Source organism: Alexandromys fortis, unplaced genomic scaffold (assembly GCF_014885135.2).
Source record: "Alexandromys fortis isolate MF-2015 unplaced genomic scaffold, M_Fortis_MF-2015_v1.1 scaffold_371, whole genome shotgun sequence".
NCBI classification, from domain to species: Eukaryota; Metazoa; Chordata; class Mammalia; order Rodentia; family Cricetidae; genus Alexandromys; species Alexandromys fortis.
In genome coordinates this window covers 171,827-189,477 of record NW_026068266.1, presented here as the reverse complement: position 1 = coordinate 189,477, position 17,651 = coordinate 171,827, and the positions used below count along the sequence as shown (strand labels likewise).

Here is a 17,651-nt window from a genome sequence, read left to right as displayed (position 1 = left end):
GTGCTGGGGTTAAAGGCGTGCGCCACCACCGCCCAGCTGCTGTTGGTTATTAACACTTGCCAACTATCATGATTTGCATTGCATCTTTATCTGTGCCTTCCCTCTGCTTGGAAGTCAGTCAGAGCAGAAATGCAGAGTGGTGATAGCATGGAGTTCTCTGCCATCTCCCTGTGTGTCCTATTGTCTCTGATCTAACATTGCCATAGAGCCCTTTGAAGTTGGACACCTTGGTTGAAGAGGTAAACTTGGCACCACAATGTCCTTTTCTGGTTTCCAAGTCTCCGATACACGTGGGACAGACCAGTCTCCCATCTCCCATCAGCGGCTAAGCATGCCACGCCTCCTACCTGTGGTGAGGGCCAGTGGAAGTGGCTAAGTGCACACAGAGCTCTTTGTGGCCGCCACAGACAAATGAATACTTTGTTATTTAACCTTGGAAGTTCCTCTTGATTTTGAATACCTAGGTGAGATTTTTCTCTCAAAGGGCAAAACAAATAATAAGAGTAAATAATAATAATAGTAATAGTAATAATAATACAAGTGATTCTGCTGAGTTCATGCTCAGCAATTTTCTGCCCTATAAAACAGGGAAGGGAGGAAGCAGACCCCCCCCCCCCCCCGAGAATAAGCTCCCCCAAAGGCAAGCCTGTGTTAGGTGTAATGACTCTTCTGTGAGCTGTGGGAAGGAAGGCCAGGCCTGCCAGTGCACAGTGGAGTTTGATGTACATCTCTGTGCCATGCTGTGCTCTGAAGGAATCTGATTCATATTCTTTCCCAGGGAGGGAGGGTAAGGAGCCGGATATTATCTTAGACCCATTTGCCCTAAAGGAAACTATAGTTCTGTTTGGGCCATTTTTTTTTTTTTTTTTTAACATTCACTTTTCACACAAAGTCCTGGGAATGAGTAAGGGTTTATTTGTCAAGTCTCCTCCCCTGGCCCCAGAGTCTCCCACTGTTGAAGGCGGCTTTCAAATATGCCATCAGCCCACCATGCCACCTCCACAAACAGCTGCTGTCTTAGTGCAGGTGTCTGCAGCCCATGTCTGGTACTTCTGGAAAATGCTGCTGACCCGCGTTGCATAGCCAGACCAACCTCAACTGTATCTCTCTCCCAGGCAAATAAGAAACGCTGAATGTAGTTTTTCCTAGTTCATGTCAACCTAAGCTTACTGAATTTAGCTTTATAAAAAAGATGCTGGGTAAAATTATAAACCCTACAATGTTTTATTTTAAGATTTGGGCGAGTTCTAAGGGAGTGTTTGGTAGCATAAGACTTTTTTAAGCTTTATTTTAACCAGCTATTTTTAGGTTAATCATGGGGTAGGATATCTAAACCAATTATTTCAATTTTAGTACCATATAATCTTTCAGAGGACATAATTAAAAGACTCATATGTCCCTGTGTGTGTGAGTATACACTCAGGTTTTTGTTGAGAGAAAAAAAAAAAAAGAGTGCTGTGTATATAACGAATTCTCTTTTAGGTGAAAATCCTTTGGCCGATGACCAGAGCAACCACGACATTAACTCTGTGGCCGGAGTTCTGAAGCTCTACTTCCGGGGGCTGGAAAACCCCCTCTTTCCCAAGGAAAGGTTTAATGACCTGATTTCTTGTATCAGTAAGTGATCCTTGCCCTCTTCCATTTTCCTCATTCTTTCCTCAACAGAATTCTTTCCCTCACCAACTTCCTGGAAAGGCAGCTGCCCTCGTTCACCTACCCCTACCCCAAGCCCCATTTATTCCACCACCACCAACCGCCTGAGGCCATTTGTTTCTGTCCTGCATGGATCTGGGAACTGATCTCTAGGTCACCAAAAACTGAAAGAAAAAAAACAAAACAGCAACAACTAAAAAAAAAAAAATGTGCCGGGTGATAGGGGAAAACAATATAAGCTTGGAAATGTAGCCTTTTCCGTCTTAATTTTCTCAATTGATGTTGAAAGATCTTTTAATAGTCCTTCAAGGAATAAGGTAACATGAGATGAAAGGCCATTTTTATGGTATGTGAACACCAAGTGGAGATTATCTGTCAGCAGTAGCCTGAGCCTATAGGCAGACGTGTGCCATGTGGTGTGAGGCTGGTGGTTAGTCACCAGCAAAGCAAGGGTGGTTTTTCCTTCAGTGGGGGATTTGACACTTCACAGAGGTCGCTGAAAATCATGGCAGCAAGCCTCAGTTAGAACTGCTGTCAGATGTCCTGAGTCTGTAAATGCAGAATCGCTCTCCGTCTGTGTCTGTGTTCCCTGCTACAAACCCAGCTGACCTCGACCATGGACGGTTTCCTAAGAATCAGATTTCACTCTTAAGAATAAAACCTCCCAGCCGGGAGGTGGTGGCGCACGCCTTTATTCCCAGCACTCAGGAGGCAGAGGCAGGCGGATCTCTGTGAGTTCGAGGCCAGCCTGGTCTACAAGAGCTAGTTCCAGGACAGGAACCAACAGCTATGGAGAAACCCTGTCTCGAAAAATCAAAAAAAAAAAAAAAAAAAAAAAAAAGAATAAAACCTCCGCACCCCTAGTGCCATCCCACCCCCTCCCAAATCAGACACCCCCTGAATTAACAAGTCTGCTGCCGTGACCTCTGCTCTAATGCCTGTCCCCCTTCCCTTGGTTCCCTCACTATCACTACAAGTGAGCTCCAATTCTTCCCCGCCCTTCCATCTTGTTCACAGATTCAAACACGTGAATCCAGTCACTCTCCTCTACTGCTGAAAGCCTATTTCCTTGTGTCCCACATAAAAACATCCTTCCTGATAAGGCCAAGTCAGTGAAGTGACTCGATCCTGTATCCTGTCTTTTCTGGGAGCCTGACTCTGTTTCTACTGCCTTGTCTCACCTGCCCGACTTTCCAACTGTTGAAACATGTAGGGTGGCTTCACCAAACAACATACGCACCACACCTCCATGCCTTCACCCAGGCTGTTCCTCCGCTAACCTTGATAGCTACTGCTACCTGGCTTTGCCAACCTGGCAATTTTTCCAAGAATGCCAGCCATCCTCCTTCCCACCCCACATGGGATTAGTTAGTTAGTCACCTTCCCCTTTACCGGTATTCTACTGTATATATCTGTTTTAGGGTTTCTGTTACTATTATAAAACACCATAGCCAAAAGCAAACTGGAGAGGGAAGGGCTTATTTCCTCTTGTACTTCCGGGTTAACAGGCCAGAGCTGATGGAAGTCAGGGCAAAAAACCAGAGGCAGGCGCTGATGCTGCAAAGGCCAGTGGGAAGCAGTGCTTACTGGCTTTATTCCTATGGCTCACGCAACCTTTCACCTCGGATCAGCTACCCTAGGGTAGCACGGCCTCCAGTGAACTGGGGCCCTCTCACATCAATTACTAGTCAATAAAATGACCCGAGGGCTTTCCTCCAGGCCAGTCTAGTAGGGACACCTTCTTAGCTGAGGTTCTGTCTTCCCAATGACTGTATCAAGCTCACAAAATAAACCAGAATAACATTTGCATCCGTTTCTTTCTCTTTTCTTCTCTTATTCTCATTGTTCACACTGTACTTCCATAAATCTGTCTCTGTCTCCTCCCACAAGACAATGGCTTTAGGGTCGAGGTCAAGCAGCCAGGCCTTGCACAGGCAGCCTGGGCTCACATCTCAGCTCACCACAGGCTCGCCATCTCTGTGACGGTAGAAATTCCGTAAGCCTGCCTCACCGTAGTCTCTCATTGGTGCAGTGAGCAGAGCCTTGTTCAGTACACAACAGGGCTGTAAGAACCCAATGTGTAATACATTCAGATCCCAGGAAGCATGCGTCTCCTCAATGTGGTGCCTGTGGCTGGCCCTGCAGCTGGGGAGGGCTGCTGGGACATTCAGGTTTGTAGCCCACACTTGCCACGGTTAATTCTCAGTACGCAGTTAAGTGTTCAGTCCATTGTTATGGGTAAAGTTGAAATGAAAAGAAGAACAGGTTAGCACCAGAAGTCCCCTTGCTGGCACCAGCGAAGTCCTGGCTCTCAATGTATGACAGCCTCAGCTGTCAGACTCCCCAGACATTCCAGGCAGATACCCTGTGTGGAATTCAGATGGGTGAGTGGTGTGAACATCCCATGGTTCTTTCATAGGCTGAGTCCTTGCAGTGACTGCTGGCCCAGCAGGCCATGTCGAGAAAGTTCCTCTCGTCCGTGCCAGAGAAGTTAAGTCTGGTCACCTGTGTCTTTCTGTGGTTTCCTGAAGATATATAGCATGTCAATCAAAAGCAACATCTGGGCAAAGACCATGGCGCTGCATGGCCAGTTAACATCATTGAGTCATTTGACGCTTTCAGGGTGAGAGGCAGCATTCCATTGTTGGTATTAATAATTGAGGTCACCGGTCAGGAAGATTTAGGCTCAGATCCTGGCTTTGCGAGCTTTTTAAAGTCCGGCCGAGGTTCATATTTAATCTTATTAACTAACTTGTTTCTTGAGCTTCATAGAGTCTAGGTGATGAAAAAATTAGACAGCTCAGGTAAAGTGTTTAACATCGTGCGGAGACAAAGTAAGCTTCCATCCGTGTCACCAGTCCTCATTTCTGTGACAGCTGTGCCTAAGGGGAGCTCAGGTCACACGTGCCAGTACCAGTCTGGCTGTTCTGCCAAATGTCTTTCTCCGGCATAATCGCTTCAGGTGCCTTTGGAAATGAAGTTGCTCTGTCCAAAACATTAGCATGGTTCCAGCGTGGCTTTTCTGCAATAATCAGTCAAGGTTTTTCAGCACATTGGGCTTACCAAAATATGCAGACTAAGAAGGAGAAAATGAGAAGTATATGGAATTCTTTGTTTACTATTTGTGTGTGCGTGTATGTGTGTATATGTAAGTATATATGTATGTGTTTGTGTGCATGTGTGTATGTGATGGTAGGGCACAAGTGTCATGGTGTACATGTGGGACCAGAAGACAGCCTTCAGGTGTCAGTTATCTCTTCCACTGGGGAATCCAGGGATCCAGTTCAGGTTGTCCGACTTGCACTTGTACCCATCTTCCTGGTGGTAGTGGACTTTTTGTTTTGTTTTGTTTTTCCAGTACTGAGGTTCAAACCCAGGCCTTGTGTTCCACCAGTGAGCTGTATCCCCATTCCAAGAGCCACGTCTTACAGAAGACTCAGGAAGTATTAGGGCTGCAGAGTTCCGGGTGCATTTGCAGCCTGGGGTTTAACTGTTTAGCCGAGCTGCGAACTCCCATATGTACCGAGCAGTCTCCCCCAGTCACGGTTTCCTAATAAGTCTGATTATTTTTAGTGGACAGCTCTTCAGCATGGAAGGACTTCCAAGGGCGCATGTTTGAATCTCTCCTTATATAACGTCCCCTTTATATAACAAGCCCCTTTCTTCCGATCACTAGCCTCTTTAAAAAAGGAGGAGACGCCTGGCTAATATTGACTGATCTCTAGATCAGAACTTGCTCTTACCAACATGACTGTGGTATGTTGGCTTAAATGTGAGAATGGCATGCCGCTCATTAATATATCCCCTGATGTCATATTCATCAATGCTACAAATTTTGGTGTTGCTGCTGCTGCTGTTGCTGTTTGTGAGACAGACAGACCGAGCGAGCCATGGAGCATATATGTATGGAGTACACCTTTCAGGAGTTGGCCCTCTCCTTCCCCTCCACTGAAGCAGGATCTCTCTAGTTCATTCTTTGCTATATACTCCAGGCCCACTCTTCTGCCAGCTTTGGGGCAGCTTTCCTTCTTGGCCTCCCATCTCCCCCCATAAGGTGATGGGATTACAGATTCTCACCACTGTAGCCAGACTTCTAGACTTTTAACTCAGACCCAGAGGTTGAACTCGGGACAACTGACTTGCAAGACACAGAGCTTTCTGATGACTCCAGGGCTTGATTCTTGCATTCAAGAAAGTTAAAATCTAGCAAGAAAGAGAATAAATACAGTTATGGATGTCTGCAGCATAAGCTAGTGTTGTTGCTGAGAGCAAAAGTTTTAGAGGGGAGAAACCTCGGGGTCATAGGCCGTTTTTACCTGTGACATCTTAAGTCATGGTGATTGGTTTGATTTTTCCTACTAAGGTCATTTCATATGACAGTTCACACGGGAAGGTCTTCCTTTCATTCTTCCTCAGAGCTTATGTAGGTTCCTGAAACACCAACCGCTTTCTGCTTACCTATTTTTGGATTGTTTGAAAGAATCCTGCATGTGTGCTTGAGTTGCTATCCTGCCTCTCTCTGTGTCTCTGCAGAGCCTCCTGGAAAGCTTAGACGTGTAGTAGAGGGGGAGGGGGTGTAGCGGCGTTCTCTGTGAGTAACGTACGCGAGCCATCCCCCAGCTCGCTGGAAACCTCCTCTAAAGGATGGTTTACCCAGATGAGCACATGATGAAATCAGATTAAATATACATTGGAAAATGACGGGCCTCATTGCTTCTCAGTTTCTCACCCAAACAATTTTATTTTTGCTCCTTTCAACTGGCTGCTTTCTGAATGGCTCTGAGTGCCCTAGGTCACACCTGCAGTCTGGGCAGCATGGCTCTGGATTCCTGAGGTATACAGCCAAGCAATTATTCAAGGAAGACGTGGATTTCTTTCTTTCTTTCTTTTTTTTTTTTTTGCCCCAGCCTGGTTGTGGGCCCAGACGGAACATTTGCACTTCAATTTGCATAACGTATTCTCATTTAGGTGACTTCTTAGACATGAGAAAACATTTTTAGAGCAGCAGATATTTTTCCTGTCACGGAAATAACTCTAAAAATACACAAAAAGCACACAGGACAAAATACTGTCGTTTCCCTCTCTCCCACCCCCGTAAGCCACCACCCAAAGAGAAGCGGTGATGTGTTCCTTCTGTGCATTTGTGCATCCGTGTGCACACAGTGCTTTTGAAGCCAGTGTGGACATACGCTGTCCTTACTACTTGCTCGTGCCTCGTCCTTATCATCTACAGGAGACAGTGACCCTGTGACCTCGCTGTAATTAATTACCCAGCTTTAACAACTCCTGCTGCTCGGTGGGTCTAGCTCCACTGGCCTCAGCGGTCTTCCCTGTGACATAATAGCGTGTAGGGTGTGTATGCATCTCTGGGAGATGAGAAATTCTTTTTCCATCAGTGTTCTTATCACAAAACAGTGGGGAATCGTTTCAAAGTGGTTGGAAATGGCTTAGAAGCACATAGAACAAAATAATAATCCCACGGCCCAGAGTGAAACAGCAGCATGAAAACCACTGAGAACCGTTGTGTGTGTGATAAACATGATGTGTGTTAACACATGAGATGACCCTGATACCACTGTTACACCCTAAAGTCAGCAATTCCTCAGAGCCATTAGGCAGGCAGTCCGTGCTTTTTACAACTAGCTAATATGCAATTAATGTACAAACACTGTTGGAAGTTATTAAATAAGAACATCCATTGGTCGTCTACATGGGGAGAATGGCCGCTCTTCCAGTGCCTCTCCGATTCTGCACATAGTACTGGCATACATGATGCAGCCTTCCCAAACTAGCTTTCTGCAGTAGTTCTCATAGCGTATAGTTCATCCACTGGAGAGCACAGGGCACAGCGTTTTAGTCTGCTCACAGTTTTAGACAACCGTTATCATGATCGATTTTAGGACATTTTCATTATCCCAGAAAAAAAAAAAAAGCCCAATTGGCAAACCCTAGCAATCGCTTGCCATTCAACTGTAGCCAAAGCACTCCCATCCCTCGCAGCCACAAATCCATCCTCTTTCTCTATAGATTTGCCTTTTCTGATTGTTGCACATAAATGGACTCATACACCTTTGGTGTCTGTAACTGGGTCTTTGTCTTAGCGTGTATCATAATCAGATACTCACCGTATGTTACTGGAAAATAATAACCCATTGTATGAGCATTTCTACATGCTTTCAGTAAGAATTCATCATACCATGAAACAGCTAATCAGTATAAAGTTTCTTTTCAAAATGATGAAAATATTCTAAACTTGATGGAGATGACATATAACACTAGCATATTAAGTTCATTAAATTTAATCTTTTAAATGGGCAAATTAAATGATGTATGGATTATAACCTAATAATGTTGTTAGAAGTTAAATTATGTCATGGTCTGCTACCTTTGTGAGTTTATACTTTTAATATAGTCTTTACTCGTCGTATGATGGCTTTTATTTTATGTAACAAATCCTACTTTTGCACATTTGTATTGGCTCTGGAGAGTTGGGAACATACAAAATACTCTGTGGTATTTCTTTGTATATGTACCTGTTGTCTACTCTTGCTTCTTTCATGGCAAAATGCCTTTGAAGTCATTTATTATTATTATTATTATGTGTCTGTCTGTCTGTCTTTGTCTATGTATGTGAGTGCAGGTACCCATAGAAGCTAGTGCCCAACCCCCTCCCCCAGAGCCAGATTGAGCTACCTGAGAATTGAACCCAGGTCCTCTGCAAGAGCAGCAAGTGTCCTTATCACTGAGCCATCCTTCCAGCCCCTGAGCTTTTGAATTCTTCCAGACATTGTATGTTACGGCTGTTATAAAATGTCTGCTTTTCCTGACGTACCCCATGGCTTTCTTTGATTCTCCATTTCTATTTGATGTCACAGAATTGTGTTCTTCAGAGCTCCTTGATCTCTGAAAATGCTTAATAGCTGCATGTATGCAATAGGTGAAGATGTCTAAGGCTTTCTAAGTGAAGACTCAGCTTCTCTCCTGTGCTCAGTGTAAGTCAGCGAACCCAGGAATATTTTTTGTTGTTTAGATAAAAGGCCACTACTGAACGAGAGAAGGCAGTGGTTTCACGGGCAGAAGGCAGCCCAACAGCTGTTTACACCATGTGCTTTATCTCTTCCCTTGCAAACTAGCGGTCACTCAGGAGAGGGCGAAGTGAAATCCTTCTGTATGAATTAGCACACACCTCTGCTGTCTCTTTCCCTTTTATTCATATGAGCAACTGATTCATACCTTGCTATTGGTCACCTCATCTTGCAGGCTGATGGTTGGTCTCTGGGGCTCAGAAATACATCCTGTGGCCACCAAAGGCTTTCCTTCCCTTGTCTTCATGCCTAAGGAGAAATTTCTGCCTTGCAGTTTATTATTTGTGTCCTGGCAGGTGAATATTTTGACAAGAGTGCCACCAAAGAAGTAATGAGAGGGGCAGTGGCCATTTGGGCTTGATGTCGTTTCCTCAAGTCGATCCAGTTTGGGGCATTTTTCACACACATGCTCATAGAGCTGTCATCCTCCTGTGAAGCTGGGACACTGGCACGAGATCCCTGAATCGCTAGGAAGAGCTCATAAATTCACCTTGGGGCTTTGTATGTATGACCAAGATTAGATGCATGCCACTTTTACCTAACTGCATGAGGTCTTCTATTGTGGGAACAAAACCCAGTTTAAAAGAGATCAAATGAAGTCTGATTTTCCTGCCACCTTCCGGTGGAGAATAAATGATCCCTCTTTCTGTCCAGTACAGCTGAAGGACCATGAATTGCCAACTAGAAGCACACGTTAATCAGTGTGTTGGTGGCAGTCACAAACTCAGCCCTGCTAACTGCACTCAGAAGAGGAAGTGGGCTTTTGGTAGCAGAGCTAAGCTCCTGTAGGCTGCACACACAATCCTCCTGTGCAGCCCACCAGGAAGCACCAAGGCATCCATTGTAGGACCCAGGCCTGGGTGCAGATGCATTCACAGCAGCTCCCAGGCCGCCAGCAGTGTTTCTTTTCACTCTGATGTATATATAAGTGCTGTAGTTTTTGTCGTCTTTTCAGAGTCTCTCTTTAGCCCCATTATATCTAAGCCCTGCATTTGCACCCCATGGACTCCCCAGCTAGTCTTCTTTTATGGTGAAATCCATGACCAAATTCACCATCTTTGGGTGTGTGGTAAAATTAATGTATTCACAGCACTGTGACCCCACTGTCGTTGTTTATTTCTAGCATGTTTTCTTCTTCCCAAACAGAAACTTGGAAGCCATCAGACAATAGCTGTCCCTTTCTTCTCTTCCCCAGGCCCTTGCAGCTCAGCTTTATGATATAATAAGGGTGACTCACGTAAATGGTATCGTTTAATAACTGTCCCTTTGTGGATGGCTTGCTTTGCTTAGACTGGCGTCCTCATGGTTCATCCGTGGAATAGCCTTCCTCCTTATGGCTGAGTAATTTTCCAGCGCACGACTATGCCACATTATACTTACCCATCCATTGGTTTACCAATATCTGAGTTGTTCCCACTTTTGAGCTATTGTAAATAGTGTCGCTGTGAATTTCATGTACAAACTACCTTCCAGGAAAGAAGAGACTAAGTTTAGAACAGAGAGGTGAAGAGGGTCTTAATCTATGCAAGAGGTTCATCACATCAGACTAGCGCCTCCGGAGGCTGTGACCTAACCTCTGGAGTGGCATTCCCTTTATGAGATAGGACAGGCATTAAAGATAATTATACAGGCCAGGCAGTGGTGGCACACACCTTTAATCCCAGCACTCAGAAGGCAGAGGCAGGCAGATCTCTGAGTTCGAGGCCAGCCTGGTCTACAAGAGCGAGTTCCAGGACAATCAGGGCTGTTACACAGAGAAACCCTATCTCAGGGGGAGGGAGGGATACAATGACAGCATTTGTATTATTTCCTTTCTGACCCTTGTTTTCAGCTCTAATCTAGACCCCCCCCCAAAAAAAATGCTTTAAGTTGCTAAATTTCTGTCTCATATGTTCAGTCTTAATGTCGAAAAGAAAATTAGCTTGGAGACTCAAAAGATTTAACTCTTGTAATCCGCAAGATCCTCAATAGAAAGTGGCCCACGGTTTTTCTTGGTTTCATCGGAACCTGCAGGTGCTTTTCTATGTCACCAGCAAAGGGGACAGTAGTGAGACAGTTTATCTTTGCGCAGTGTATTATCCCCATGGGTATAGTAAACCTTGTAGCAGGTTTAGGGCATGAACATAAAGCCATTTAGTCCAAGTTTTCTTTTTTTTTAAGTTGATTTACTTGTATTTTATGTGCATTGGTGTTTTGTCATAGGCATCATGTCCTCAGGAGCTGGAGTTACAGACAGTTGTGGGCTGCCATGTGGGTGCTGGGAATTGAACCTGGATCCTCTGGATGAGCAGTTAGTGTTCTTAACTGCTGAGCCATCTCCCCAGCCTCTTTAAAGTTTTCTAATGGGTAGCGGGGAAGTGCTGCTAAATTCCAGTTGTTTTATTTTTGTTATTTATATGTACGTGCATGTGCCTGCATAAATATATGTACACCACATGCATGCAGGAGCCCAGAGAGGCTGGAAGAGTACATCAGACCTCCTGGAACTGGGGTCACAGGTAATGTGTGCTGGAAGCCAAATCTGGATCCTCTGCAAGAGCTCCCAAACTGCTGAGCTGCCTCTCCAGCACTCAATGCTAATTTTTAAGAATTGAGAATAATGTATATAATTTACCTCTCGGGGGGAGGTGTTGTTCTTTTTAACAGAGAGCAGCAACAACCTTAGACTCTTTAAACTGTTCGATAATAATCCTTCAGCCAGTTAATCCCTGACATAAACCCCCGCAGCATCTGCAGTGCTCTGGATACACGGTTCCCCACTTAAGAGTCTTTGTGCTCACAGACCGCATCACTTCAAGTATTCGTCTTCCATCTCCTTCCCCTAGTTCCCAGGTTCCACCCCAGGTTGTTGTAGGAGGTAAACTGCTATTCTTGGCTTCTGTTTTGATCTCACTGGGACTACGCTGAGTGGCAACACTGACAACTTAATTATTTCATTCTTGTGGCCTAAATTTATATACCTGCTTAAAACCTAAAAATAATAAGTAGGTTATACTTTTTTTTTCTTCCAGAAGAAATAGTCAAGACCACTGCTTGGGCAATGAATATGTATTTATATTCAGTAGATGTTGCCTCCCCATCCCAATTCATGGTGGATTTTTTTTCCCATTTCAAAATACATTACACGTAAGAAAGTGAACTATCCATATCCAATTCATGATAACTACACTCATACTATTAGTTACTGATTGGGGTTAAAAGAAGGAAAGTGTTATAGGAATGTTAACCATATGATGATACTGTCACATTCTGGTAGAAGGTTTCTGAACTCCTGTTTCCTAGGAGATGAGCAGGCTTCATTCCAGCTGGGCATCCTCAGTGGTAGAGCCGAAGTGTCCGTCCCTACTCACCCTGATAAGTTATGTGCTATGTGGTTGAGCAAAAAAATTCATATATTCTTCATACCTTTTCAGCTGCATGGAGGGTAAAACAAAATGCCCACTTTGATAGTAGATAGAAAGCAGCTTGAGTCAGCACTCAGAATTCCAGGAAAATGAGCTCGGTATGAGTAATCAGGGTCACAGTTGGCTGCATGAACGAATCCCAGTGATTCTGAACCCCTCCCCATGTGACCCCAAGTCAAGGTTGAGTGCCACAAGTTAATTTGAAAGAGAAACTAGGTAGGAGAGCATCATAGTCATCCGAGTGAGAAGTGGTGAAACATACGGGGACATGAGCAGTGAGATTATCGGTGATGGGCCCACCAGAGACAGAGTGAAGCGCGTGGTGTCAGCAGCTCAGGACAGGGTCTGATTATCGGTACCTCCAGAACAGTCAAGGAGCAACCATAATACAAAATCACAGGAAAGCTTCAAAACTATTTCAAAACATTGAGATAGATAAATACATTGCTATGTATCTATATCTATATATAGATATATGTGTATTGATATATAGGTATATATGTTGGTATATCTAGATGGATAGATAATACATTAATATATGCATGTGTTCGTATATATTTATATATGGATCTATATGTATTGATATATAGATATGTATTGATATATATTGATAGATGGATAGAGACATATATTGGTATGTGTATGTTTGTGTGCATATATCTATATATGTTGATATATAAATATATGTTAATATATATGGATGATAGATAGATAGGTATGTAGATAGACAGATAGACATTAATGTTGCCATGTCTCAGAAAACTGGCTTAGTTCACAAAGAGCAAGAAGGCACTGGGACCATATGAGCAGCAAAATATAGCACTCACACAGGGAGAGAAGCTGCTTCTGAATGTATAAAAAACTCAAGGCCAAGACTGTAGCAATCACATAAAGCAAACCAGTGTGGTACACACCTGCTACCCCGACCCTTGTGAAGTGAAGACCAAAGGGTTTTGAGTTTGAGGTCATCAGGGGTACATGAAACTCTCTCTCAAAAACTGGGTAGAGAAAGAAAGAGGAAGGCAGGTAAGGGCAACAAATTCAGGGTAAACAGCAGATGCTGGTGGGTCAGAGAAAGCACCACCCCCCCCGAGATGGTGGCACACACAAGTGACTGCTTCCTGTGATGGTCAAGGTGGTACTGCTGTCTGGGTGTGTCCCTGAAAGGGGCGCTGCTATGATCTGCTCTAAATGTGACCCGGAGGGCCTCTGACCTTGTCCCCTTCTGTCCTGCAGGAATAGATAATCTCTATGAGAGAGCGCTTCACATCCGCAAACTGCTCCTGACCTTGCCCAGGTCGGTCCTTATCGTGATGAGATATCTGTTTGCCTTCCTCAATCAGTAAGTACCCCACGTCCTGTCAACATGCCTGTCTGCATTCTGCCTGTGTTCTGTGTTCTAGAGTGCTATGCAGCGTGCGTGGAGTTCCATCCATCAGCAGAATCAAAGGGGGAGTGATTGAATGTAAGCAGAGGGCACATTTTTTACCTCCGGAGATCAAGGCCTTTTTGTGATACATGAAAAGTCTGGAGAAACCGTGGCTGCCCATATATATAGAACATATCCAGAACACTGCTATAAATAACATTTTCCAGTGAAATATGTGCTTTTTCCAACTTCCATGCAGAGCCCATGTCATTAATGTTTTTGTCAAAATGATGTGAACAACCTTCTCCTAGCCAAAAAAAAAAAAAAAAAAAAAAAATTAATGTAGCCAGGATAGAGGGGGATTATAGATGGTTTAAACATCAATCCAAAAGCAGAATTTTCACACATTCGCTCTATTGAGTCCTTGTCAAGAAGAAAATATTTGTCTTGCAGTTGCTACTGTGTTGAAACGGGAATCTGAAGAGAGCACCACATTGTTTTCAAAACTCGACTCTTGATCGGGCAGCTTGGTTTTCAGTGATGTTGCTTGCTGAGCGGGTTCCACTGTAGGCCCGACTCCCTCAGAGCCATCTAAATGTTATTTTGCTTTGCCAGGTTGCAGTTAAGCAGCTAGAAGGTCACAGTTGATTCCAGAGTCAACTGCTAAGTAAGCAGAGAGTGATGTGTTCTCAACCTAGTACAGGGTCTCCCTTCTTCAAATCAGGATTTTTTTTCAATGGCGTTTCGTACTCACAGAAGCCACAGAGACTCATGACAACCCTGCTAGCTAGTTCTAAAATCAAACCCACTCAGATTGGCCACAAGAGCCATGGAGTATACACTAGGGAATCGCATACAGGGAGAACAGAGCAAGGCTCTGCGGCTCACCCTAGGGTACCTAAAACATTCCCAAAGGATGGTAAGAAGCCATCTGGAGAGAAGTGCTACCTTAAAATGGATATAAACTGTGTCTACCGTAACAGATGCTGCCCGTGGCTACCCTTGACTAAGCTTGGTCACCCAAGCAGCTGTCAGAGCCCAGGATTGTCTTGAAAATGCATGCTTCCCCTCCCTTGACTGATGTGTACCCCCGAGGGGCCAGCAGTGCTGTGAGTTTTTCTGACACTCCAGAACAAAACTAATGACCCACAGTGACCTAGGAAAGCAGTGTTCCAACCAAGAAAGTTCTTGAGGCCTGAATGCAACTCTTGGTGAAGCTCAATTGAATGGCAAATGTCTCCTGAGTCGTGGCTGGCACTGTTTGTTGGTTCTGCCCACAGATGCCTTGCACTTGCCCCTAAGGACAGATGAGGGCCCCCACCTCAGCCCAGGGATCAACTGTTCTTTTCTTCTGTAAAATCAAAACTTGGAAATCACAGGTTTTTAACTCAAGTTTATATTCTTCAAGCCCGGACTAACATAAAGACCTAGGAAAAATTAAGCCTGACTCTTCCTACTGAACTCAGATGTGAGTTTTGAAAATTCGACAGTTTTTATTCTGAATCTCGCTTCTTCCCCTGAACCTGTGTTTCAAGGTGATCTGTCACTTAGTCACCTGGTGGCAATGTGAAGGGTTTTTTTTTTTTTTTTTTTTTTTTTTTTTTTGTATATTTGAGAAATGGCAGAAGGGAGGGCATATGGTAGCCGTGGGGATCATTCTTTGCGTTTTTCTCTCTCTCCACTATCTTCTCTCCACTAAGGGCTGAAGTTGTCACATCGGGTGGTGTCTTAGATTCTTTGTGTCTGTCACCATCTCACAAAGGCAGCTGAGTCTCCTTTTTCCTTCCACTTGTCATCTGCTCACCTGCGTTTTATAGTTCCTTTTGTGGGCGACATTCTATACACTGAGAGATAATGCCTCCAAACTCTCCAAAGAATTGCAAATTTCCTGTGTGTTAGAGGCCAGAGCTGGCTGGCTGGGAGTCACTTGTGAAATAGCTGTAATATTTCATAAAAAAATATCATAAATATCTGTAATACTGAGTTTAGACATTAGTCTCAGACACCCAGCAATGTCCCCAGAGCTTTCCTATCTTAGATGGAACAATAAGAGAATTAAGGCTTTGCCCCTTGTCTTGTTCCTTTCAGCATCTTTTGTGGCATACGGGACACAGACACACAGAGAAGGTTATCAACTCACAGTGTTTTTTACCTCCTCGAAAATTAAAAAAAAAAAAAAAAGATGGTTGTGCTTTTATTCTAGTTTTTAAAAAAAAATTTTACAAGATTTCTAAGCGGCGGGGGGGGGGTTGAAAACTAAGATACCTCTGAGAGGTGAGGCAGATGTAAAAACATGACCATGACCGTATGGCTTTATGGAAATTGGACGGCAGAGCGCAGAGCCACTAAAGCTGCATTTGTGAACCTCCACCTTAACATTTACAGGCGAAACGCACTTCTTGGCCCTTATCTCTGTTACAGCTGATGTTTTAGACTCTCCCTCACACAAAGAGGATGTCTGTTACCCTCATTTCCTACCTAGTGGGTCGTAGTCATCTTACTCTGTTTGGGGTTCGATTAGGTGGGATGGATATCATTTTTTTCTCTAATGATTTAAAAAAATAACTTGTTTAATCCGTGTTTTCAAAATATGAGGTAAGGGAGCTGGAGGGATGGCTCGGTCATGAAGACTGCCCTGCTCTTCCATAGGATGTGAGTTCAGATCCCAGCACCCACATCTGGTGACTCAACAAAACCACCTGTAACTCCAGCTCCAGGGGACCTGGCATGCCCTTAGGCCCTCCAAGGCCACCTGCACAGTTATGTGTGCACACACACACATGCAAATGCACACACATACACATACAAATGCATAACACATTTTTTTAGTAAAAATAAATTCAAAATACAAAAAAAAAATACAAAGTATCCTATTAAGCACTCTCTTTCCCCACCTTCCCTTTGACAAGTTCTTCTTGCTTCCGTCTGCAGCCTTTCCCAGTACAGCGACGAGAACATGATGGACCCTTACAATCTGGCCATCTGCTTCGGCCCAACGCTGATGCCTGTTCCAGAAATACAGGACCAAGTATCCTGCCAGGCACACGTGAACGAAATCGTGAAGACCATCATCATCCATCATGAGACCATCTTCCCAGATGCTAAAGAGCTGGATGGCCCCGTGTATGAGAAGTGTATGGCTGGAGGCGACTACTGGTGAGTCCATGGACAGGACAGAGTCCTCCCTCTCAAGGACGCATCGCTACTGACTGGATGATAAAAAGGGGTTTAATGGCCTTGCTGCTGAATCTCGACCTGAGTTCAGATCCCTAGCACCTACGTTACAGTTAGGTACAGCATTGTGTCTGTAACTCCAGCACTGAGGCGCAAAAGCAGAGGGTGCTGGGAGCTCACTGGCTATCCAGCTTCTCCAGACAGCGAACTCCAGGTTCAGTAAGAGACCCTGTTTCAAAACATAAGGGAGGAAACAGTAAAGGAAGACATTGGTCACAGGCTCTAGCTTCTCTGCACACACACATGAGCCACTACACCAGCATACACCACACACACACACACACACACACACACACACACACACACACACAAGGCTCTAGCTTCTTTCTATGTGCACATGCGTGAGCCACTACACCAGCATAAACATGCATATACCATATATACATACACATACACAAAATAAAATAAAATAAAATAAAATGAATTGCCCATAAGCTATCAATGCTTTTAAATTTTTTTAAAGAATAAACAGCAACAATAGCATTTAAGTTAGAACAGTGAAATCCATGGCAATGGGGCTTTATTATGGAAGCATACTGTCAGACTTTTGTAGATAATTTTGACCTATTTGGGCCTCTGTAAAGAATAAGGGCTTTTTGTTGTTGTTGTTGTTGTTGTTTTTTTAAGAGTTTGTTTATATAAGGGTGTGCTTAGCACTGCACTGGCCAGCCTGGTCTACATAGCGAGTTCCAGGACAGGCAGGGCAGCATAGAGAAATCTAAGAGAGAGACACAGAGACAAAGCCTAGGAATGTTGATGCCGGGGAGAGAGAGAGAGAGAGAGAGAGAGAGAGAGAGAGAGAGAGAGAGAGAGAGAGAGAGAGAGAGAGAGAGAGAGAGAGAGAGAGAGAGAGAGAGAGAGAGAGAGAGAGAGAGAGAGAGAGAGAGAGAGAGAGAGAGAGAGAGA

The 17,651-nt window shown here is 44.2% G+C and overlaps 1 protein-coding gene across 2 annotated transcripts in view; it reads left to right on the top strand.

Moving 5' to 3' along the window:
- Srgap1 (SLIT-ROBO Rho GTPase activating protein 1) overlaps positions 1-17,651 on the top strand; it is a 294,864-nt gene that overhangs the window by 250,583 nt on the left and 26,630 nt on the right. For both annotated transcript variants that reach the window (XM_050131872.1, XM_050131871.1), the window contains exons 15-17: positions 1,483-1,617; positions 13,379-13,484; positions 16,443-16,667. In XM_050131872.1, the coding sequence (XP_049987829.1) occupies positions 1,483-1,617; positions 13,379-13,484; positions 16,443-16,667 (466 nt within the window). The remainder of the gene's footprint in view (positions 1-1,482; positions 1,618-13,378; positions 13,485-16,442; positions 16,668-17,651) is intronic.